The sequence below is a fragment of the Bubalus bubalis genome, chromosome 6 (assembly GCF_019923935.1).
Source record: "Bubalus bubalis isolate 160015118507 breed Murrah chromosome 6, NDDB_SH_1, whole genome shotgun sequence".
NCBI classification, from domain to species: Eukaryota; Metazoa; Chordata; class Mammalia; order Artiodactyla; family Bovidae; genus Bubalus; species Bubalus bubalis.
In genome coordinates this window covers 79,749,816-79,775,737 of record NC_059162.1, presented here as the reverse complement: position 1 = coordinate 79,775,737, position 25,922 = coordinate 79,749,816, and the positions used below count along the sequence as shown (strand labels likewise).

General features: G+C 41.5%; 1 protein-coding gene across 2 annotated transcripts in view; it reads left to right on the top strand.

Annotated features, from left to right (window-relative positions):
* The first annotated feature begins 448 nt into the window (after positions 1-448).
* Positions 449-25,922, top strand: part of DNAJC6 (DnaJ heat shock protein family (Hsp40) member C6) — a 175,660-nt gene continuing 150,186 nt past the window's right edge. The window contains exon 1 of one of the 2 annotated variants that reach the window (XM_006058915.3): positions 449-677. In XM_006058915.3, coding sequence (XP_006058977.2) covers positions 563-677 — 115 coding nt within the window. In that variant the 5' untranslated portion in view covers positions 449-562. Of the gene's footprint in view, positions 678-9,758; positions 9,981-25,922 lie in introns of those variants that run through there. The other variant, XM_006058917.3, reaches the window with a different exon arrangement.

Here is a 25,922-nt window from a genome sequence, read left to right as displayed (position 1 = left end):
ACAGGAATATCTATCACACTTAAAAAAAAAAATCGAACATAACGTGGAATCATCCTGAGGAAATAGAAAGGAATGAACAAATGCAGTTAGAGCCAAGGACTTAGGAATCTGCATGGTTTAGGGACTGTGATCTCCCGGTCAATTACCTGACCTTTCGGACAGTCAATCTTCTCATTTGTAATTTGGGGATAAAAATCAGCGCATATCCCAGGGGTTTTTGTGTTAATTAATGATGCCGAGCTGTAGTCGGGCAATCTATCGACACCTCCGGAATCAGGGACGAATGACAAGCATTGAGCCGTGAGCTGCTGAGCGCTTCCCCCGGGCTGGCGCATCCCGGCAGCGCCCCCGCCTCGGCCGACAGCGCCCTCAGGCTCGGCGCGAGCGCGGTGCCCCACCCCCATCCCCCGCCCCCTGCCCCCAACCCGGCCGCAAGCTCCTCCCCACGCGGCCGCGTCCTCCCCCGCGACGGCCGGGCACCTGGCAGACGCGCGGCGGCCGGGGAAGCGGGAGGCGACCCTCGGGCGGCGGCGGGCGGCGGGGGAGGGGTGCGGGCGCACAGATGGGAGCAACTGAGAAGAGCGGCAAGAAGAGCCGGAGGCTGTTTTCTTCGCTGCGGCCGTGGAAGGCGACCCGGCGACTCTGGAGGACGCGCTCGGCTTCCAAGGCTGCGCAGGGTGAGTGTGGGCGCGGCCGCGGGACCTGTTACTGCGCACCGCGGGCGCCGGCCTTCTACTGCTGGGGGGCTGCGGTGGCCCCGAAGGCCGTAGGTGGCATCTCCCGCTGGGTTCTCGGCCCCCAACTCACCCCCCTCCCCGAACTGCCCGGGACCCACGGGCGGGGGCGACGCCGCCTGGATGTCTGGCCCTGCCTGGGCGACCCTGCACCCTGACCCTTGGCCGCAGGGACTAGACCAGTACCGGAGCTCCCCCGGGGTCGCTCAAAGACAGTCCTCTTCCCGTCCCTCCATCCCCCTCCACCCCTGAGCATCTCCCCTTGGCTCAGGTGGTTGCAGCTTGTTTATTTCCCGAAGAAGTCCCTGTGTGTCCGTTTGGCTGTGAGCAGAGAGAATCCGGGGTGCCTCGGAGAAACAGTTTGTATCCCCCACCCCCGAACACCTGGCCCGCACCTGCAATGCAGTACCCGTTGGGGGAATTAATCCGATCCAGGTCTGCGTGTGAGGTCCTCCCTATCTGGACCCACCCCCTTTCCAACCTGTTATCATGTACACTCTAGTCACGATTACCTATTTCCCAAACACATTCTACCTTGTCCTCAACTAGGCCTTCACTCACATGTATTCAATCACTGACTTACTGCTTTCATTCATTCCAAAATGTTTATTGAGCTCCCCAGTGTGTCAGGGCCGGGAGAGAACCAAATAGACAAGGCCACAGCTCATGGAACTACTTCCAGAGGGGGAACCGACATTATGCACGTCAGACCGGTAAAAATCCCCATTACAAATTGCCGTGTGTACTTGGCAGGAATCAGATCATCTGCTGGGAGAGGCAAAAAGGTAGAGGGGCCCTGGCTTATATGGAAGGTGGCCAGGGAGGGTCTCTGAGGCGGTGCCATTGCAGTGGAGTCTGAAGACTGATCCGGAGTTACTCCAGCATGGAGCCAGGGTTAGAGCATCCTGCCAGAGGCAATAACAGGTGGAAAGCATCCCAGTGCCTGAGCTTAGCAAGGGGAAAGTAAGGGAGACAGGGCCTGCTCAGGGTCTGAGTAGGATGTGACAAGGAGTTGGGATTTTATTCCAAGTGAGCTGGGAAGGCACTGCAGGTTGCCGGCATGTTCTGAGCACAGGGGCCTGATCCGATATGCTGGCTCACTGCGTTCTTCTCTCTATCTGCAGGGGCCAAGCGTTGGTCTCTCAGCCTGGCCAATTCCTACCCATCCCTCAGGACTAGCACACATGCCATCTCCTCTGGGAAGCCTTTCCTGGGGTTCATGCCACCTGTAGCCTCTCTTTTGGTATTTTGTCATCCATAGGGCATTCGTCACTGTTCATCTGCTGTTATAGGTTCCATGTAGGCAAGTTCTCATCCACTTCATCTTTGCCATCTCCCACCAAGCTAAGTCAGGATTTGGTACTTTTAAGATACCTGTTTGCTTGTGTGTGTGTGTGTGTCCTGTCTTGTCCTTTTCATCTGTTTCCATCACGTGAGCATTCTTCTTCCGAGGCTGACATGCCTTGAGCTCTAAAATGGCCGACCAGGGCCAGAGGCAGGCTGCACCAGGGCCCTGTCGCTGGTGTTGGCGTCACCGCCCCCCTCCACCCCAGGGTTGTTTGGAAGATTGAATGAATTAATGAGTTAATAATTGTAAAGTGCAGGCACATAGTAAGCATTCTAAAGAGAAATTTGACAAAGGGCAAAAACAATTTTCAAACATTTATTTATTGTGTTAGAAACAAGCCTTTCAAGTTAGGGAGACTCTGTGGCTTGGCATTGTCATCTTGCGAGCTTTCAAAGGATGTCTTCTTACTTTTAGTCAGTGTGCCAATTAAATTCCTTTCTCCTTGCATCAAACGGTTGCTGAAACTTAGTAGGTCTGAAAGCTGACCACCCGCACCCCCCCCCTTTTTTTTAGCTTGCCTGAGTAGTTGAATAGATTGGGAATTGCAACAAGTATTGCTTTAGTGATACTTACATGCATAATGTTACTCCGGGTGTTGTGTGAATGTTTTACAAAAGAGGAATAAACGGATATTCCCACTGCAGTGAATTGGGTGAGGATAAGTTTTCTAGTTTTACAATTTTTAAACCCAGGTGTATACTGTGTACACAGCCACCCTCTCCTCTTCTCTGTTCCCACTCTAGACTTCACCCGTGGATTCCCATGGCCCACTGCCATGCCACACCTCTCTTTTCTTCAGTAGGATCTTGGCTGATCACTATATTGCCCTATTTCCTCCCACCCCAACCTGGAGATAAGGCCATTAAAATGTCTTATATTATATGATACTTTACAGTTTACAGAATAGCTCAACTATGAGGTCTTGTTTAGATGTTAACAAACCTTGGAAAGAAGGAGGATGGATGGTATTTATTTCCCCCATATTAGAGATGAGGAAAGTGAAGCAAGAGACCAGGTAACTTGCAGACGTTCATAGGACTGGTGTGTGGCCGTTTTAGGCCTGGTTATCCACACAGCTTCCTTTCTTCCACGTCAGACAAAATAAACGTGTTCCAATATCTATACTCATAGAAGGAAGAAGTAAAATGAATGAATATTATGCAATGAGTGAAGTCCATATCCAAATTTTATTTAATTTTCCTTAAAGGTGGCCTGAATTCCTCATGATGATGTCAACATCACTTAGGGCATCTATAATCATATGGTTTGGTGCCAGACAGACTGTGATTTAAAGCTGCCACTGATGAGTGGCACACTAATAAATGGTGTGATCTTGGGCCGGGTGCTGAATCTTTCTAAAGCTCATTTATCTATCATATGTAAGATAGGAATGATATTCCTGTCTTAGGTTACTGTGATGATTAAATGGGTTAATATATATAAAGTACTTGGTACGTAGTAGCTCACAGGTGGTGGTTATTTTTATTAATTTTAGTCCAGATATTCAACCCTATGATCACACCCCAAATATGGGAAGTTCAGTGGGTGGTGGGGTGAAACATGACTGGAAGCTCCTTAGGGGGCAGCAGTCCCTTCTGGACCAACTGGAAGGCCTTCCATGTCAGTATCCTTCTCTCCCCTTCCCCCCTTTTTTTCCACCAGGAGATTACAGGTGAGAAGTAGCATAGCTTTGTGAATCCCTGGCATCTTTTCAGCTTAACATTGTATCCTGAATGTAGAAGATGAATGTAAATATGTTTATTTATTTATTGGGTAACAATACATGAATGGATAAGTAATAATTGAATCCTCTAGGATATATATGTATTGATTCCTTACTTCCTTGCTAACACTCAGTGGTGTCTGCCTTTTTGATGGGTATGAATTGGTACTGCCTGGTTGTTTTATATTGAATTTCCCTGACAAATAATGAAGCTGAGGATTTTTTCATATGAATATTGGCTATATGTGACTAAGACATGTGTGAATGCCTGTTTATGTCTTTTCCTATTTTTTTCTTGGGGGTTTGTTTTTTTCTTATCTACTTATAGGAGTTCTTGAAATATTCTAGATACTAATGAGTTATTGGCTTATATGTCCAAGCAACTTTAAAAACTATACTAACCATGCAAGCTATTCTAAATGAACAAGCTGTGCTCCAGTAGAAATTAACCCCCCCAAATTGCTTTCATCTTTTATAGAGAATCACATTTTAGTCAAATATCAAAGCTTTTAGGTTATCAAGCAGGGAGCAAATAGTTGGTGGAAGTATTTTGTGAGTAGTAGACTTTCCTAGTCCTTGAAATGATGGTAGAAAATGGGTCTTATGCTCTTCCCACCAGAAATTACCTCCCACAAACTGTGGTGGGCCGAAGTGCCCTTGCCTGAATTGAAGTTATTCTTTGTAAAGTCACAGGTTGGAACTGGAGTCAGTCTCCATCAGCAGGTAGTGTTTCCAGGACCAGTTACTTGGAGGGAAGAACAGAACTTGTCAGGTGACCTGTGGTTTATGCTCTCACTGCCATTTTCTTAACCATATGTCCCTACAAACAAATCACAATGAATGGGGATAATGATCACTACGTAGGGATGTTGGAAAGATCAGATGAGATCATAACTGTCAAAGGACCATGTAAATGCAAAGTATGTTTGCTGGGCCCAGGGGAGTAACCAAGCCTTTGTTGGGGTGGGACCCATAACCTTTGGGCCCCATCCCTTCTACTCTCTGTTCTGCATACAGGTGCCTGATTGTAGGCAATGCGGGCTCCAGACTAGCAGCAACAGTCTCTTCAGAACTTGTCAGAAATGCCAATCCCTGGCCCCCCACCACAGAGCTACCCAATCAGAAACTCTGGAGGTAGGGTCCAGCGGCCTATGCTTAACCAACCCCAGCAGTCATTCTGATGTACGCTAATGCTTGAGAACAGCCTAGTGGGATGTGCAAAGGCTTTAAAGACAGCGAATGTGGGATTTTCAATCTTAACTCTCCTATTTGCCAGCTTGTGTGATGAGCAGGTTACTAAGCTGTCTGCCTTCCAGGCTCTCACTGATAGAAGGAAGAGGATGTCACTTCCCTCCCAGGGTTTGTGAGAAGTCAATGACAGGCAGTATCCAGGTTCTGCCACCATGTAGTTGTGTGTCCTTCAGCAAGTCTCCTTTCTTCTTTCTGCCTCAGTTTTCTCATCTGAAAAAGATGGGCTGGAACTTCCCTGGTGGTCCAGTTAACCGGTTAAGGCTCCTTGCTTCCACTGCAGGAGGCACAGGTTCAATTCCTGGTCTGGGAACAAAGATCCTGCATGTCTTGCAGCATGTCCAGAAAAAAAAATTACAAAAAAGAGATGGACCAGCAAGTGTTAACATGCATGCTGCACAGCTTATTGTGTGCCAGCTCTTGTCCTAAACATGTGAATATTTTAATTTTGTTTAGTTCTTACAATAACCCTGTTTTACAGTCTCTATATTATGAATGAGAAAACTGCAGCACAAAAAGGGTAAGTAACGTATTCAAAGTTACACAACTAGTAAGCTTGGATTCAGACCTAGGCAGTGTGCTGTGAGAGTCCTTGCTTTAAAGGCCATGCTTGGCAAATAAGTTCTCTTTAAATGTATGGTGCTGCTGATGAGAAGAGTGCCTGGTACACAGTAGGCACGGCATGTGTGAATTCTCTTCCCCTTGCCTTGTGGCTTGGCTTCATCAGAGCCCACCCAGCTTTTCTTATAGTCATGCTGCCTTCCTCTGCGGTGCCCCTAATCACAAACCCCCCTCCCCCCACCCACCCCCAGGCAGCAGTTTTCTCACTCTAGACATCTCTCTCACGGCTGAGCAAACCAAACAGAGGCTTGGCTGGGGGAGAACCAGAAATGTGGTGGTGCAGGTGAAGTCACCCTTCTGTCACCCTACCCTGCCATGTTTGGGAAATGAATGACTAAGCCAGAAGAGGTCCAGGCAAGTTACCGAAAGATCATTAGGTTTGCCTAATTTGATACATAGCCTCCAAGTCTCTTTTGCTCTCAGATTTCCAAGGGAATGTGAAAGCTTTTTTTGCTGAGTTTTTCTTCTCAGTACAATTTACAGCTGGGCAGTTGAACCCACAGTGTTAACAGCAGCATGTTTTTTTTTTTTTCATCGTTATTTTGCTAGGACAATGAAAAGCCTTATTCTCTTTCAGTTCAGGGTGTCACTCATTGTTCTTGAAAATTCTTTTTGGTTTTGCTCTCAAGATGGCCTCCCTCGCTGGGGATGACTCACCAGTCTAATGACTCAGAAGTGGCATCTGAGAAGACAAGGACTGGGGAGAGCTGTGAAGGGACTTGTGGCCAGTGGAGCCTGCCTGACGCTTTCCCTAAACTTGGTTATTGAGATGGAGCATCATTTCCATTAATGGTTGTTGGTACCAGTTTAATAGGAGCGTAGGATCTGCCAGAGACGCTGCCTTGTTCTGGAAAGCTCCAAGGCTTGAGTTCATCCTTGTTCCTCAACTGTGCCTGGCCTTGATGTGGCCACATCCTTGTTTACTGCGGGCCAGATAAGACTTCTGAGAATTACCAAACACTGCTTAGAATGGCCACAGAATCAGACAGTCTAAGGCTTCTGTAAAATCTGTATCATGAGTGAAAATAAAGACTTGTTTTATCTGAAGAAGACCAGATCTCTTTTGACTTAATTTAAAAAATCAAGTAAGGATGAATAGAAAGATAAGCATATATGTGATAAAGCAAATTTAGTAAATATACTTGAAAATGTTTGCCATGCAATTCTTTCAACTTTTTGTATTTTGAAACTTTTCAAAATACAGTGTTGAGTAAAATGCATGTAAGCCTAGAAAAGACCACACTCTTGGGAAGAAAATTGTTTCCTTGTTAATATGAATGCCAGCCCCTCTCCCTCTTCCTCAATCCTCCCAGCCTTAGTTTTTTTTTCTTGGAAAACCTGCTTGATTAAAAGGGGCCTGGAGTGAGCCTGGCAGGGCTTGAGCTGATCCTGTATGCCAGGGCTTTATAGTTTTCCTGATATGTAATTCTCACAATAGCCATATTAGCTGTTTATTATTTTCTGTATTTTACGAGGAAACTGAGGTGCTGAGGGGTATGCTTGATCCAGATCAGTAGGTGATAATACTAGTCTTAACAGCATTTATGGAGCCCTCCCTTTATGCGTCATACTTGACATATGCAGCAGCATACTTGACAAGTGCTGTGTACTTGACATGCACTAACTCACTTGAGCCTCATCCTGCCCTGGGAAGTAGGTGCCTTATTGTCTGCATCTTACAGATCAGGCAATAGAGACTGAGAGAGGTGCAGGAATGTATCCCAGCTACCTCAGGAGCCAGGAAATGGCAGAGCTTGTGTTTGGACCTGGCCTCTTCTGCTGTCCTATTCAAACCCAAGCCTTGGCCTAATGGAGTAAATCAGCAAGCCTTGTGGAAAGCTCTTGTTCTGAGACCACAGGCTCTTTAAGAACAGAATGTTCTGTTCAACACTGTGTTATTCTTTGTGTTCAGAGCAGTGTCTGGCATAATGAATATTTATTGGACGAAAGAGTACCTGGATGGTGGCTCTTAGCACCTCCTTCTTCACCCTATCTGCCCCTAAAGGAGCTCTGAACTGGGCACTTTTTGGCTGCCCTGGCCTTGGTCCTTGGAGATGGAGATGCTTATTTCTTTGAGGTGATTTATGGGCCAGCCTGGCCCATTTGGTTGGCAGTGAGGAATTCCAGTGAAGGCAGATTTTTCTCATTGGCCTTTTTTTCAAAGATGAGCATAAAGTTATTATGCACTGTCAAGGAAAGATGGAAAATAAAATAAAATTACTCCACACTTTGGAGGAGTCTTTAAATTGTGGCAGCTAGCAGTCAACTCCCGGAGAAGGCAATGGCACCCCACTCCAGTACTCTTGCCTGAAAAATCCCATGGACGAAGGAGCCTGGTAGGCTGCAGTCCATAGGGTCGCTGAGGGTCAGACAGGACTGAGCGACTTCACTTTCACTTTTCACTTTCATGCATTGGAGAAGGAAATGTTCTTGCCTGGAGAATCCCAGGGACGGGGGAGCCTGGTGGGCTGCCGTCTATGGGGTCGCACAGAGTTGGACACAACTGATGCGACTTAGCAGCAGCAGTAGCAGCAGCAGTCAACTCCAGGACCCCTAGTGGCCATGACAAGCTTTTGCTCTATAGCTGTGTTTAACTTGGGCTGCAGTAATGAGCAGGTAAATACTAGCAATTAGTTCTCTTAATGTGCCCAAGTATGTTGATAATTATACTTTATATTTATATAGAACTTGGTTTACAAAGTGGCATGTCTATTCTCTTTTGATCTCCTGAACAGCCTGGAATATACACAGGGCCGGAATGATTAGCCCCACTTTACAGATGAGTAAACTGGTGACAGAGAGGTTAAATCACCTGCCCTACACAACTCAGGTAATAGTGGTAGAGATAGGCCTTCACCTTCTTACCTCTCCTCCCTCCAGCAAAACTTCCATGTCAGTCTTGTACTGGGGATGAAAGCAATGGGTTGGTTTATTTTTTTAAATAATTTTTTTTTTGGAATATAGTTGATATACAAAGGTGTGTTAGTTTCTGCTGTATGGCAAAGGATGTCTTTCTTTTTGTTGTTTTTCCAACTTAGTGAGGGCCTGGATTGGGTCAGTTAATCTTTCTGAATATCAGTTTACCAATCTGTATAATGGGGAATAAACACTGCCCATTAGTGAGTGCACTTGGAGCTAAGGAGGTTGTGAGAGTTCAGAACTTTTAAAACAATTTCTGAGTGAAGATTTTTGGAAGGGACTGTGTTAACTCTGATCCATTTCCCACAAAAGCATGCTAAGTGGCACCTCCCCTGGCCACGCTATCTAAAATAGCACCTCTTTTACCTTACTGTCATGCTTCAGTTTTATTCACAGCATTCACTGCCATTAATTATGTGTTTGTATTTATTTGTTAATGGCCTGTCTGAAGCCTCCCACCCAAATGTGACAGCCATGAGAGCAGGTACTTGGTCTGTTTTCCTGCACTCCTGAGTCACTAGCAGGTGGAGTTGTGCCTGGCACAGATAACCACTCATTGAGTGAATGAATGAAGGGATGAATTGGAGCTATGTAACGATTGAAAGTAAGCTGGAACTGGATGATCGAAAGGTTTGCTTGAGTATTCCTGGCTATCTAACAGAGGGGTCTTGGGTCTGGCTTTCCACAGATCATTTCTGTCTCAGCCATCCAGTGGCTTTAAAGCCTTGAGTACCAACTTATGCCTGGGTGAAATGGGTTCAATAATCCAGGTCCATACAGCAGATATAGGTCATTGTATGGCACTGTATGCTGCATTGTAACAGCTGGTGAGTGGCCTGAAGACTGGGGCTGGTTCTGTCACTGTTTTATCCCCAGTACTTAGCACAGAGCCTGCTCCACAGAAAGGTAAAAGAAATGTTTGCTGAATGAATGAATATGTAAGAAGAAATGGCACAGGGCTCTTAATCCACCTCCAAAATGAAGGTCTCCATTTGAGGATAAGCTTGGTGCATGGCACACACGTTCCCCTTTCAATTTGAATCAAATCTCTCTGGAGAGAAGGAGGCACTAAACAGTGCCCTAACCTACTGCAAGGAATGGCAAGCCTAAGCTCCAGATCCAGTTCCATGCCATGTTTTGGAATTTGTGTTTACGTCTGCCTTCATCTCCATCCTTTCCGCTTCAGTATAAGCAAAATTATAACCCAACACACTGACTTGCATGCAATTATCAGAGCCCTGGTGCTCCTCCGTTGAGGGACTTTGTCCCCGAGACTGCTGACTGTCTGAATGACAGATCTAAAGTCAGAGTTGCAGAATCAGCCGGACTTTCCTGCTCCTTTGCAGCAGAGGCAGGAGGGAGAGAATGAAAGATTCTGAAAATAAAGGTAAGAGGCTGACTGCAGAGGGAAGGCTAAAAGATGCTAGGGTTAAGAGGTCACTCCATGGACATGCTGAGTGTATATTAAATGGCTGGTTTAAAATTAGTGTGCATATATTATTTAAAAAGTCTAGTTATATAATAAACATGACTTTTAAAATTAACTGGTTTCTGGTTTCCAAATACTGTGTCATTCAGTTTTCCATTTTTGTGCTACTAAATATAACAACATTTTTGCATTCTTCATTTAATCCTGGCTGAGAAACACATATTTACATTTCACAAATTTCCTTATAATAGCTTGCTTTTATTTCAAGAGTGTTCACAGTACTTAATATATAGGTCTTCAATACATTATTGGAATTGCAATATCTGAAATACTTCAGACTTTTTACAGTCTGGGTTCTCAAGAAAAATGTGGGCCAAGAATCCTTTAATGAAGATTCACCTTTTCAGGAGGATCCAACGGGGAGCTGTCACTGACCTTCAGAAGTGTTTATCTTGCAGAGAGATTTTCAGATGCAAACTTTCCCCCCACCCCAACCCTAGCCTCTGTCCCTAGATCCCTGGGCCCTCCCCAAGCACCTTCCCCCTACATCCCCCAATTCTGTTGAGGCATGGGGGAAGACAGAACGGATTTAAAGGAAAATTCAGGAAAGGACAGGGGTCTCTAAAGTGAGCCAGACAAATATTAAGCTCAACAACGATTCTGGAGCATACTGAGGTTTTGAATTCCGAGGCTCCTTACATTTTCTTCCTCAAACGGGGGAGGAGCTCTAGAACTCAAGGCTCGGGAGGCTACAGGGCGTACCTCAATCCTGTTCCCAGGAAGGAGCCCGTCCTTGGTGCTGCGTAGGTGCTGCTCCCGGTTGGGTGCAGGAGGAAAGTGCAGGGTATGCAGGCAGCAAGGCTCCCGGGGAAAGCTCTAGGATAGCCGCCGTCATCGCGCCACCTGGGCCAGCCCCAGCCTCCCCAGCGCTAATTTTAGGGTTTGCCTGCTGCATCGCGGCCTCCCCCTCCCCACCCCGCCCGCAGCAGGCGTTCGCTGATCTCACCCCAAGCCTCTGCGCAGCAATTTGCACTCCACTCTCTCCTCCAAGAGCGCTCTGCTTTAAGGACACCGCAGCACTTTGCCTCTGGGCACAGGGCTTGGATGCCCAGCTGATGCGTGGCACGCAACTCCGGGCGGGTTACTTGAAACCACCGACCCTCCCCAACGCCCGAGATGAGTTGTTTGCGTAATCAGTGAGACCCGCACAGGCCCCAATCCTCCTGACTCTACCGTGCGCAGGACTGCTTGCTTGGCCTTCTTCAGCCCAGTTCTCGGCCACACTTTCTGGGGTGCAGTCTTACTTGTAATGGACAGTGATGTTTGTTCCATATTAAAAATAAACAAAAAACGACCAACCGAACAAATAAAAAACACACAGCCTGATGCGGGTAGGGGGGGCTGGTATTTTAATCTATCACACTGTAAGGAAGGCTCTTAAACCATCTCACTTTCTCTTATTGAGGCTTTAAAAGGAGCCTGGGTAGCTGGTGTTTGTAGATTTAGGTCTAATAGGCTCTGGATCATTCATGTCCACATATCGATCTCTGGTTTTGATGTTTAAATTTTAATTCAACAGCCTGAGCGGGGAGATTTGCATGTCCCTGGTAAATCAAAGAGGACCTGCCCACTGCTATTTGTAAGCCAGTCTCTCATGGACAAATAAAATATGTGCGTGTTTGTTTAAAATATTTTAAATGAACTCGAGGAGAATGTTGGCCTTTCATGTGTTGTTTTCAGTAGCTGGAGAAAGGGTTTCCGGAAAGAAAAAAAATGTGCTTATATGCCCTGTCATGCTAGGCCAGAGGCATGGTTTAGAAAAAATTAAGATTGAGCTGGAGGCTCAGGTTAGGTTAATATTCACCATCATTTGGAATGGAAACACTCTCAGTTTCTCAAGTGTATCAGGATACTTTAAACTTCAACGGTATTTAGAATTTTGTTCCACTTTATTTTGGAAAGAGCCTTGGTTGGAAGTGAGAATGGTTAGGTTCTTGCTTGTTTTGTCATTTAACTCATTAGTGACCTAGCACAAAACCCTTTGGATCTATTTTCTTATATCGAAAATGGAGTAATGTTAGACCAGAGCACTGTTCTTCAGGTTATGGGTCATAAGAAAGCAATTTAGTGAATCTCAAGCAACCTTGTATAAAAATGTAATAGGATAGAAAATATCAGAAACCATTGTGTATGCTAAGTGTAAATAATTGTTTCCTGTAACTTCTGTTTTAGGTATTTATGTTTATGTGAATATGGGCTGTATTAATGTCAGATCTGTTTCTTATTGCAAATCCTACTCAAAAGAGTTTGAGAAACACTGAAATCAATCATAGCTTCCTAGTTTGTCAAGAAGTCTATGAAATGTGGTTTTATATGCATATCCACTTTTGTTTCTGTATGATGAGAATGTCAGTAGTTTTTCCTCAAAATTTTGAAGGAGTTTGAGATCCCAAATAGGTTATGAATCATTCTGTTTCCACTAAGGCCCTCACAAGCTAACTTCTTAGAGATCAAAGAATCCTTTCAGGGCTGGGAGATAGGTGTGTGTTGACAGGACCAGTTAAGTGTGAGACGTGAGATGGAGTATGTGAGCATGTTAAAGAGAAACTGTGACCATGGTAACCAGACCATGAGAGCTATTTGTAGATTCCAAAGTGCCAGTTGGTGACCTAAATATGAAACATAAATATCTAAAAATTAGTCTTTGTGCTGAAAAGTACCACAGGAAAACCATCAAAATGTTGTGCTTTGTTTGGAAGTTAGCTCTCCTTGAAAAGATTGAAAACAAGAACCAGGTAAAATCTCAAGAAACTGACAGGGACAAATAAATCATCAGAATGTTGGTAGGCAGAAATGGAATTTTTATAAGCTGCCATCACGTGACTCGTGTTCTCTAAATGTTGAGCTGTGGTTTAATAAATGCCTTTCTTTTTCCTCTTTTAAGTACATCTTAAGACAGTCTGATGAGACTTTTAAACACAAATGGCATTGTATAGCATTTACCCAACATCTCAAAATGCTCTGCAAGCCAGAAAAAAACTTTGTATGGGGCAACTCAGAAGAAAATAGTTGAATGAGTTAATGACTAGGTATTGGCAAACATGACAGCTAATTATAATAATAACAACCATAGCTCCTATTTGATGAACAAGTAATATGTGAAAAGCTCTCTGCAAGGTGCTTTACACATTGTCACAACACTGCAAGGCTGGAGGTATTTTATGTGTAAAGAACTGAATTAAGAATTTGTACAGGGACACATAGCTAGTAAGTGGCAGACCTTTTATCTTCATTTTATCTTCAAAACCATTCACATGGTGTGCAAGGGCTTGAGAGTAAGTAGCATGGGAAGATAGCAGAATTTTTAATAAAATTTTCTGCATTATTTATTGCTGGATTAATTTACTTATTATAAAAAGGGAAATGTGAACTGTAGAAAATGCTGGCTTTTGCATAATTTTCTAGACTGTGTTTATTTGGAAAATATGCATTTTAACTCTTAAGTTCAGCTGCAAATTTTCCTTTTAAGTTCTCTGAGTATTTTGTACAACAAGATTTTAGAAACAGAAATAAAAAAGAATAGTGCAGAGTTTGAAAATTTGAGTGGAAACATTTTTTTCCTACAACAGTTTAGGTCAAATAGTTCTTTTTTCAATTTTTTTCTATGTTTTATTTCAAAATAACAAGCATGACATTTTGTGAGCAAATAAAATTATGCATGACATTGTAACACGGTAAAACTAGGATTAGAGCACACTCTTTCCTGACAGATTTTGATTTTTTACTGAAAGTTATTACAGAATCTGATTGGGAGTTTGAATATTGTCAGATCCAGACTTCTAAACCCTAAATATTTAAAAGACTATGGTGTACATTCCCCAATCAGCAGTTCAAAATGAAATCAGTGCTGTGCTTAGTCACTCAGTCATATCCGACTCTTTGTGACCCCATAGAAGGCAGCCTGCCAGGCTTCTCTGTCCATAGGGATTCTCCAGGCAAGAATACTGGAGTGGGTTGCTATGCCCTCCTCCAGGGGATCTTCCCAACCCAGGGACTGAACCCAGGTCTCCCACATTGTAGGCAGATTCTTTACCATCTGAGCCACCAGGAAAGCCCAAGAATATTGGAGTGGGTAGCCTGTCTCTTCTCCAGGGGAACTTCCTGACCCAGTAATCGAACCAGGATCTCCTGCACTGCAGGTGGATTCTTTACCAGCTGAGCTACCAGGGAAACCCCCTAATGTTTTGTGTGTGTGTGTGTGTGTGTGTGTGTGTGTGTGTGTGTGTGTTAACAACCATGACTATTTTTAGAAAAAGTGATACTTTTAGAGAAAACTCAATTCTTTCAAGATTTTTGTCCTTGCTGCTTGGGACTGTGTAGGTTAGGCAAATGATGTATGTTGGTTGGGGTGATCTATACATGGTTGAATGAGTTTTCAGCTTTCATGGCTAGCATGAGATAAAGCTTGGTTTAGAGCCTGGACTATGTCAGTGGTTCTCAAATGCACATGATACTGCTTCCAGTTGTTATGTGCTTCCTGTGGAACATACTAGAAATATGCAAGGGGCTCTAGCAGCATTCCCTGGGCAGAAACTGGAGCTGCTTGATGGCTGGCAATGTTCCTGATTGTTCCATTTAATGATGAATTATTCCTGGGTCCTGTGCAATTTTCAGATGTTTTGCTGAAGAGGTAAGTTGAAAAACTCTCTATACTTTTCTGAGCCTAGAACATATTTATTGGTTTTACATTTGCACTGAAATTTCCAGGATTAAAAATGCTGTGTAAAGCAAGGAAATATTTTATTTAATACTTAATTGTGTTTAGAAAAATCACTTGCCCAAAGCACCAATTGGTTTGAGACATCAATACAACATACCCGTCTCATTCAGTGTATGTACCTGTATGGGTATGAATATTATATCTTGCTTGAGTATTTGTATATTGAAATCCATATTGTTTTGTTATTCACTTCTCTTTTATGTTATTGTTGATATATACATACAGTTATTGTTTAATTGTGTTAGGTAGATAATTTTATCTTTAAATTTTATCTTGAGATGCTAAACAAGGAAATATACGATATTTTTATATTTGTATATATGTATGTTAGAGTGTAGGGCTTCCCTGGTGGCTCAGATGGTAAAGAATCTGCCTGCAATTCAGGAGACCTGGGTCTAATCCCTGGGTTAGGAGGATACCCTGAAAAAAGGGAATGGCTACTCACTCCAGTATTCTTGCCTGGAGAATCCCATGGACAGAGCAGCCTGGCAGACTATAGTCCATGGGGTTGCAAAGAGTCGGACATGATTGAGCGACTGACACACACACATGTTAGAGTGTACAAATGACTTTATTTTTACCTCTTTAATAATTTAAAAGAATTTCAGCAAACATTAAAACTTTTGGAGACTGTATATTCAATTTTACTTTTCTTATTCTTAAAAAAAATTAGAGTAGTCTACAACAATGAGTTTGAGCTGAGCATTAACTGACCTCTTTAAGGGCAGAAATACTGAGATATAGGCATTATAAATCTTCTAAAAAATAATGTCACTGGTAATATATAGTTGTGTTACTGTAACTGGAATTTTAAAATTTCACTTTGTAATTGTTTGCTGTTAGGAAGTAAAAATATAGTTGATTTTTATTTGTTGACTTTATTTCTGTGACCTTGCTAAATTCATTTATTAAATAGTTTTAGATTTTTGTAGATAGTAGGTTTTCTACGAATAAAGACGTTGTATTTCTTACTTTCCAGTCCTTATACTTTTTATCCCTTTAATAACCAGTATTATTGCACTGGCTATGCTCTCTTAAAATGTTTACTAGAAGTGGTGATGGTGAGCATCCTTATCTTGTTCCTTAATCTCAGAGAAAAAGCTATCTTTCACCATTAAATACATTATTTGATTTAGGGCTTACATAGACATTTTTATATCAGATTAAGAAAGTTAACTTCTGTTCCTAGTGTGCCAGGTTTTTATCATGACTCAGTGCTGAGTTTTATCAAATGCTTTCCTGTTTTGAGGAGCCCAGCCTGGTGCTTTATGATGACCAAGAGGGGTGGGATGGGAGGAAGGAGGGAGACTTCAGAGGGAGGGGAAATATATATATATATATAAACTGATGACTGATTCCTATTGTTGAACAGCAGAAACCAACACAACATTGTAAAGAAATTATCCTCCAATTAAAAAAAAAGATAAAAATGTTTTCCTGTTTTATGATGATCATATGACTGTTCTATATTTATTCTGTTAATATGATGAATTACATTGATTTTTTCTTTTTGAATGATCTTTTTAAAGTTTGAAGTATAGCTGGTTTACAATATTATATGATAAAGATGTATAGCATAGTGTTTCAAAATTTTTGTAGAGTATAGATTATACCCCATTTATAGTTGTTATAAAATGTTGGCTATATTCCCAGTGCTGTACAATGTAACACTTATACTTAGAGCTTATTTATTTTATACACAGTAGTTTGCACCTCTTAATCCCCCTACTCCTATCTTCCTCCTCTCTTCTTCCCTCTCCGCACTGGTAACTGCTAGTTTGTTCTCTGTATCTGTGAATCAGTTTTTTTATATTTATTTGTTTGTTTTATTTTTACATTTATGTTTTGAGTGTTAAACTAACTTTGCATTACTTAATAAACTCACTTTAGTTGTGGCATATTATCGTTTGCATATATTTGCTGGCTTTCACTTGCTAATGTTTTGTGGCGGAGTGTTTTTGTTCAAAAGAGAGATTAACCTGTAATTTTCTATTGTGGTGGTGTCCTTGCCTGGTTTGGACGTGAAGGTTTTGCTGAACTTATAAAACAAGTTAAGAAGTAATTCTTCAGTCTGTTCTCCTGAAGAGTTCTGTGAGAGTTCTAACTCCTTTTTAGAGTTATTCTCTAAAAATTCACTGGTGGAAACCATTTGTGTCTGGAAATTTTGTTGTGGGAAAGCTTTAAAATATGGATTCATTTATTGTAATAGGTATAGATTTATTTAGATTTCTTATTTCTTTTTGTGTTTTAGGAAGTTTTTTTTAGTGTTTTTTTAGTAGGTGTTTTTCTAAGAATTTGTCCATTTTATCTGAACTTTCGAATTGATTGGCATAAGGTTTTCTTTACATCCTCTTATGATCTTTCTAATATCTGTAGGTTGCCTGGTATTTTCCCTACTTTTATTCCTGATATTGATTTTCTATTTTTTATACTGGCAATTCTCAGTTTTTGCATGCATATTACAAAGATTTTATAAATTGTATTAATCTTTGCAAAGAGCTGGGTGTTTTTGGATGGGCGCCATGGCTTGCAGGATCTTAGTTTCCTGAGCAGGGATCAAACACTCTCCCCCTGCAGTGGAAGCAGGGAGTCCTAAACACTGGACTGCCAGCAAAGTCCCTTGCTCTTTGTTTCTAGCTTACTTTTACTGTGGTCAGAGAATGCACTTTGTTTATTTCTTGTACTTTTATTATTTAAAAAATTTACATTTTATATTGGAGTAGATTTGATTAACAGTGTTGTGTTAGTTGTAGGTGTACAGTGGAGTGATTGTTATACGTATTATGCATCTGTTCTTTTAAAAATTCTTTTTGCATTTAGGTTGTTACAGAGTATTGAGCAGAGATCCATGTGCTGTACAGTCTGTCCATGTTGGCTTTCTATTTTAAATGTAACAGTGTGTACATGTTTGTCCCAAACTCCTAATCTATCCCTACCCCCACTCCTGCTCCCTCCCCCATAATCGTAAATTTCTTCTCTAAGTCTGTGAGTCTGTTTCTGTTTTGTAATAAGTTCATTTGTATTTTTTTTATTCCACATATAAGTGATATCATATGATATTTGTCTCTCTCAATCTGATTTTCTTCATTTACTATGATAATCTCCATGTCCATTCATGTTGCTGCAGTTGGCATTATTTCATTCTTTTTAATGACTGAGTGCTATTTCACTGTATATATGTACCACAGCTTCTTTGTCATTCATCGGTCTGTGGACACTCAGGTTGCTTCTGGTTCTTGGCTATTGTGAATAGTGCGGCAGTGAACATTGGGGTGCATGTATTCTTTTGAACCACATTTGTCTCTGACTGTATGCCCAGGAGTGGGATTGCTGAATCATATATGTGTTCTGGTTTTAGTTTCTTAAGGAACCTCCACACTGTTCTCTATAGTGGCTGTACCAACTTACATTTCCACCAGCAGTGTAGAAGGGTTCCCTTTTCTCCACTTGCTCGCCAACATTTATTGTTTGTAGACTTTTGGTGATGGCCGTTCTGACTGGTGTGAGGTGATATCTGATTGTACTTTTGATTTGCATTTCCCTAATAATTAGAGATGGGCTCGATAAAGGACAGAAATGGTATGGACCTAATAAAGCAAAAGATATTAAGAGGTGGCACGAATATACAGAAGAACTGTACAAAAAAGATCTTCATGACCCAGATAATCACAATGGTGTGATCACTCATCTAGAGCCAGACATCCTGGAATGTGAAGTCAAGTGGCCTTAGATCACTACGAACAAAGCTAGTGGAGGTGATGGAATTCCAGTTGAGCTATTTCAAATCCTGAAAGATGATGCTGTGAAAGTGCTGCACTCAATATGCCAGCACATTTGGAAAACTCAGCAGTGGCCACAGGACTGGAAAAGGTCAGTTTTCATTCCAATCCCAAAGAAAGGCAATGCCAAAGAATGCTTAAACTACCGCACAATTGCACTCATCTCACATGCTAGTAAAGTAATGCTCAAAATTCTCCAAGCCAGGCTTCAGCAATACGTGAACTGTGAACTTCCTGATGTTCAAGCTGGTTTTAGAAAAGGCAGAGGAACCAGAGATCAAATTGCCAACATCTGCTGGATCATGGAAAAAGCAAGAGTTCCAGAAAAACATCTATTTCTGCTTTATTGACTATGCCAAAGCCTTTGACTGTGTGGATCAAAATAAACTGTGGGAAATTCTGAAAGAGATGGGAATACCAGACCACCTGACCTGCCTCTTGAGAAATCTGTATGCAGGTCAGGAAGCAACAGTTAGAACTGGACATGGAACAACAGACTGGTTCCAAATAGGAAAAGGAGTCCGTCAAGGCTGTATATTGTCACCCTGTTTATTTAACTTATATGCAGAGTACATCATGAGAAACGCTGGGCTGGAAGAAACACAAGCTGGAATCGAGATTGCCGGAAGAAATATTAATAATCTCAGACATGCAGATGACACCACCCTTATGGCAGAAAGTGAAGAGGAACTAAAAAGCCTCTTGATGAAAGTGAAAGAGGAGAGTGAAAAAGTTGGCTTAAAGCTCAACATTCAGAAAATGAAGATCATGGCATCCGGTCCCATCACTTCATGGCAAATAGATGGGGAAACAGTGGAAACAGTGTCAGAATTTATTTTTTGGGGCTCCAAAATCACTGCAGATGGCAACTGCAGCCATGAAATTAAAAGACGCTTACTCCTTGGAAGAAAAGTTATGACCAACCTAGATAGCATATTCAAAAGCAGAGACATGACTTTGCCAACAAAGGTCCATCTAGTCAAGGCTATGGTTTTTCCTGTGGTCATGTATGGATGTGAGAGTTGGACTGTGAAGAAGGCTGAGTGCCGAAGAATTGATGCTTTTGAACTGTGGTGTTGGAGAAGACTCTCGAGAGTCCCTTGGACTGCAAGGAGATCCAACCAGTCCATTCTGAAGGAGATCAGCCCTGGGATTGCTTTGGAAGGAATGATGCTAAAGCTGAAACTCCAGTACTTTGGCCACCTCATGTGGAGAGTTGACTCATTGGAAAAGACTCTGATGCTGAGAGGGATTAGGGGCAGGAGGAGAAGGGGACGACAGAGGATGAGATGGCTGGATGGCATCGCTGACTCGATGGATGTGAGTCTGAGTGAACTCCGGGAGTTGGTGATGGACAGGGAGGCCTGGCGTGCTGCGATTCATGGGGTCGCAAAGAGTCAGACACGACTGAGCGACTGAACTGAACTGAACTGAATAATTAGTGATGTTGAGCATCTTTTCATGTGCCTCTTGGCTGAAGAAATGTCTGTTTAGATCTTCTGCCCATTTTTTGTTTGGGTTGTTTGTTTTGATATTGAGGCGCGTGAGCTGTTTATAAATTTTGGAGGTGAATCTCTTGTTGGTAGCATCGTTTACAAATATTTTTTCCCGCCCTCAGTTGTCTTTTGTTTGTTTATGGTTTCCTTTGCTGTGAAAAACTTTTGAGCTTAATTAGGTCACATTTGTTCATTTTTGTATTCATTTCCATTATGCTGCTGCTGGTGCTGGTGCTGCTAAGTCGCTTCAGTTGTGTCCGACTCTTAGTGACCCCATGGACTGCAGCCTACCAGGCTTCTCCGTCCATGGATTTTCCAGGCAAGAGTACTGGAGTGGGGTGCCATTGCCTTCTCCGTCCATTTTGCTAGGAGACATTAAAAAAGATATTGCTGAGATTTATGTCGAGTATTCTGCCTATGTTTTCCTCTAAGATCTTTGAGTATCTGGTCTTACATTTAATTCTTTAATCCATTTTGAGTTTATTTTTGTGTGGTGTTAAAGGGGGCTTCCCTGGTAGCTCAGACAGTAAAGAATCTGCCTGCAACCTGGGTTTGACCCCTGGGTGAGGAAGATACCCTGGAGGAGGAAATGGCAACCTATTCCAGTATTCTTGCCTAGAGAATTCCATGGAGAGAAGAGCCTGGCAGGCTACAGTCTGTGGGGTCACAAAAAGTTGGATACAACTGAGAGACTTAACACACATACATGGTGTGTGTTACACATAACATCCCTTATGTGTGATACACATGATGTTACATATGATACATATGATGTCACACCATATGATCATATGATGTGATACATATGTGTGATATTATGTGTGATATACATAACATCCCTTAAAGGATGTTCTAATTTCATTTTTTTTTCACATGTAAATGTCCAGTTTTCCCAGTACCACTTGTTGAAGAGACTGTCTTTTCTCTATTGTATAGTCTTGCCTCCTCTTTCATAGATTAATTCACCATAAGTGTGTGCATTTATTTCTGGGCTTTCTATCATGTTCTTTGGATTTAAATGTCTGTTTTTGTGCCAGTATCCTACTTTTTTGATGATTGTATCTTTATAGCATAGCCTAAAATCAGGGAGCCTGATTCCTCCAGCTCCATTTTTCTTTTTCAAATTTGCTTTGGCTCTTCAGGGTCTTTTGTGTCTCCATAAAAATATAAAGATTTTTTTGTTTTAGTTCTGTGAAAAATGCCATTTTGCATTGAATCTGTAGATTGTTTTGGATGGTATAGTCATTTTAACAATATCAGTTCTTCAAATCTAGGAACATGGTATATCTTCCCATCTGTTTGTATCATCTTTGCTTTCTTTCATCAGCATCTTATAGTTTTTGTAGTTCAGGTCTTTTGCCTCCTTAGGTAAGTTTATTCCTAGGTATTTTATTCTTTTTAATGTGATGGTAAATGGGATTCTCACATGGTCCACAGCCTTGTCTAACTCAATGAAACTATGAGCCATGCTGTGTAGGGTTGCCCAAGATGGACAGGCCATGGTGGAGAGTTCTGACAAAACGTGGTCCGCTGGAGAAGGGAATGGCAAACTACTTCAGTATTCTTGCCTTGAGAACCCCATGAACAGTATGAAAAGGGAAAGAGATAGGACACTGAAAGATGAACTCCCCAGATTGGTAGGTGCCCAATATGCTCCTGGAGAACAGTGGAGAACTAACTCCAGAAAGAATGAAGAGATGGAACCAAAGCAAAAATGACACCCAGTTGTGGATGTGACTGGTGATGGAAGTAAAGTCCGATGCTATAAAGAACAATATTGCATAGGAACCTGGAATGTTAGGTCCATGAATCAAGGCAAATTGGACGTGGTCAAACAGGAGATGGCACGAATGAACATCAACAATTTAGGAATCAGCGAAATAAAATGGATTGGAATGGGTTTTAACTCAAATGACCATTATATCGACTACTGTGAGCAAGAATCCCTTAGAAGAAATGGAGTAGCCATCATAGTCAACAAAAGAGTCCAAAATGCAGTACTTGGATGCAATCTCAAAAATGACAGAATGATCTCTGTTTCCAAGGCAAACCATTCAATATCACAGTAATCCAAGTCTATGCCCCAACCAATACGGCTGAAGAAGCTGAAGTTGAACAGTTCTATGAAGACCTACAAGACCTTCTAGAACTCACACCCCAAAAAGATGTCCTTTTCATTATAGGGGACTGGAATGAAAAAGTAGGAAATCAAGAAATACCGGGTGTAACAGGAAAATTTGGCCTTTGAGTACAGAATGAAGCAGGGCAAAGGCTAATAGAGCTTTGCCAAGAGAACACACTGGTCATAGCAAACACCCTCTTCCAACAACACAAGAGAAGACTCTACACATGGACATCACCGGATGGTCAATACTGAAATCAGATTGATTATATTCTTTGCAGCCAAAGAAGGAGAAGCTGTATACAGTCAGCAAAAACAAGACTGGGAGGTTACTGTGGCTCAGATCATGAACTCCTTATTGCCGAATTCAGACTTCAATTGAAGAATGTAGGGAAAACAACTAGACTATTCAGGTATGACTTAAATCAAATTCCTTATGATTATACAGTGGAAGTGAGAAATAGATTCAAGGGATTAGATCTGATAGACAGAGAGCCTGATGAACTATCAACAGAGATTTGTGTCATTATACAGGAGGCAGTGATCAAGACCATCCCCAAGAAAAAGAAATGCAAAAAGGCAAAATGGTTGTCTGAAGAGGTCTTACAAACAGCTATGAAAAGAAGAGAAGCAAAAGACAAAGGAGAAAAGGAAAGATATATGCAGCATTCCAAAGAATGGCAAGGAGAGATAAGAAAACTTTCCTAAGTGATCAGTGCAAAGAAATAGAGGAAAACAATAGAATGGGAAAGACTAGAGATCTCTTCAAGAAAATTAGAGATACCGAGGGAAATTTTCATGCAAAGATGCACTCAATATAGGACAGAAATGGTATGGACCGAACAGAAGCAGAGATATTTAGAAAAGGTGGCAAGAATACACAGAAGAACTATACAAAAAAGATCTTCACAACCCTGATAATCACAATGGTGTGATGACTCACCTAGAGCCAGACATCCTGGAATGTGAAGTCAAGTGGGCTTTAGGAAGCATCATTATGAACAAAGCTAGTGGAGGTGATGGAATTCTACTTGAGCTAAATTCTACTTGAACTAAATTCTAATTAGCTACTTTAGCTAATTCTACTTGAGCTATTTCAAATCCTAAAAGATGATGCTGTGAAAGTGCTTCACTCAATATGCCAGCAAATTTGGAAAGCTCAACAGTGGCCACAGGACTGGAAAGGTTGGTTTTCATTCCAATCCCCAAAAAAGGCAATGCCAAAGAATGCTCAAACTACCACACAATTGCACTCATCTCACACACTAGCCAAGTAATGCTCAAAATTCTCCAAGCCAGGCTTCAACAGTACGTGAACCACGTGAACCGTGAACTTCCAGATGTTCAGGCTGCATTTAGAGAAGGCAGAGGAACCAGAGATCAAATTGCCAGCATCTATTGGATCATCAAAAAAGCAAGAGAAATCCAGAAAAACATCTACTTCTGCTTTATTGACTATGCCAAAACCTTTGACTGTGTGGGTCACAATAAACTGTGGAAAATTCTGAAAGAGATGGGAATATCAGACCACCTGACCTGCCTCCTGAGAAATCTGTATGCAGGTCAAGAAGCAACAGTTAGAACTGGACATGGAACAACAGACTGGTTCCATATTGGGAAAGGAGTATGTCAAGGCTATATATTTACTGTGCTTATTTAACTTGTATGCAGAATACATCATGAGAAATGCTGGACTGCATGAAGCACAAGCTGGAATCAAGATTTCTGGGAGAAATATCAATAACCTCAGATATGCAGATGACACCACATTTATGGCAGAAAGTGAAGAGGAACTGAAGAGCCTCTTGATGAAAGTGAAAGAGGAGAGTGAAAAAGCTGGCTTAAAACTCAACATTCAAAAAATGAAGATCATGGCATCTGGTCCCATCACTTCATGGCAAATAGATGGGGAAACAATGTGAACAGTGAGAGAATTTATTTTTGGGGGCTCCAAAATCACTGCAGATGGTGATTGCAGCCATGAAATTAAAAGATGCTTGCTCCTTGGAAGAAGAGTTATAACCAACCTAGATGCTATTAAAAAGCAGAGACATTGTCAACAAAGGTCTGTCTAGTCAAGGTTATGGTTTTTCTAGTAGTCATGTATGGATGTGAGAGTTGGACTGTAAAGAAAGCTGAGCACCGAAGAATTAATGTTTTTGAACTGTGGTGTTGGAGAAGACTCTTGAGAGCCCCTTGGACTGCAAGGAGATCCAACCAGTCCATCCTAAATGAAGTCAGTCCTGAATATTCATTGAAAGGACTGACGTTGAAGCTGAAACTCCAATACTTTGGCCACCTGTTGCAAAGAACTGACTCATTTGAATAACCCTGATGCTGGGAAAGAATGAGGGTGGGAGAAGGGGATGACAGAGGATGAGATCGTTGTGTGGCATCACCGACTCAATATACATGAGTTTGAGTAAACTTTGGGAGTTGGTGATGGACAAGGATGCCTGGCGTGCTGCAGTCCATGTGGTCACAAAGAGTGGGACACAACTGAGCGACTGAACTGAACTGAACTGAAAATGGGATTGTTTTTTTAACGCCTCTTTTTGATCTTTCACTGTTAGTGTGTAAAAGTGCAGCAGATTTTTGTGTATTTATTTTGTATCCTTCAACTTTACTGAATTTGTTGATGATCTTTAGCACTTCTCTAGTAGCATCTTTTCTGGTAGGATTTTCTATGTATAGTATCATATCATGTGCAAACAGTGACAGTTTTACTACTTTTCTTATTTGGATTCCCTTTATTTCTTTTTCCAGAGAATATACTTCGGATGATTTAGTTCATAGAATGTGTTGCTAACTTACTTTAGGGTCCTGCGTATTGTCAATTTATATGTTAATATATGTATACTTTCAAAGAATGCACATTCTGAGATTGTTTCACATTCTACATATATGCCATCATGTCAGTTTTTAAAATCTTATACTACAAGTCTTCTGTATCCCCACTAACTTTTTTCTCATCTATTAGTTACTGAGAGGGGATTAAACTCCCATTATGACTTTAGATTTCCTGTTTCTCTTTTTATATTTGCTAAGTTTTGCTTTTATTAACTTTGAGACTCTGTTTTTAGGTGCCTGCCATATAAATTTAGAGTTGATATATCTGTATTATGAAATGTTTCTTCTTTTCTCAAGTAATGCTTCCTACTTTAAAGTCTACCTTTCTGAAACTAATAGAACCATATCAGCTTTCTTTGGGCTAATATGTACATGGTATCTTTTTTCATATTTATATTTAAGTTTTTCTATGCTCTTATGTTTTAATATGAATCTTCTTGAGAAACATATAAAGTTTTAAAAAGTCCAGTCTGACAGTTCTGGTCTTCAGTTTGAGTATTTAAAGCTTTTATTATAATTATTCATGTTTGTTTCTTCTTTGTGTTCTGTTTTTTGTACCACTTTCTTCTCTTTTGCTGTTTTTTGGACTAATCAAGCATTATTTTTAATTTTCCCTTTTTTTCACTACTAGCATGTTGCATATTTTTTCTCATTTTACTTTTCATTTTCTGTATATGTGATTACCCCAGTTCTACTTATCACACTCAGACAACATTAGACTCTGGCAACACTTTTACTTCATCCTGTGTCTTCCCCTTACCCATCCTCCCTCCCCCACCTTCTGCCTCTTGTGTCATTATTATTATTCATTTAAATTTTATTTGATCCCCCATGAGACACTAGCATCACTGTTTCATTAAAGTTTTTTAAACT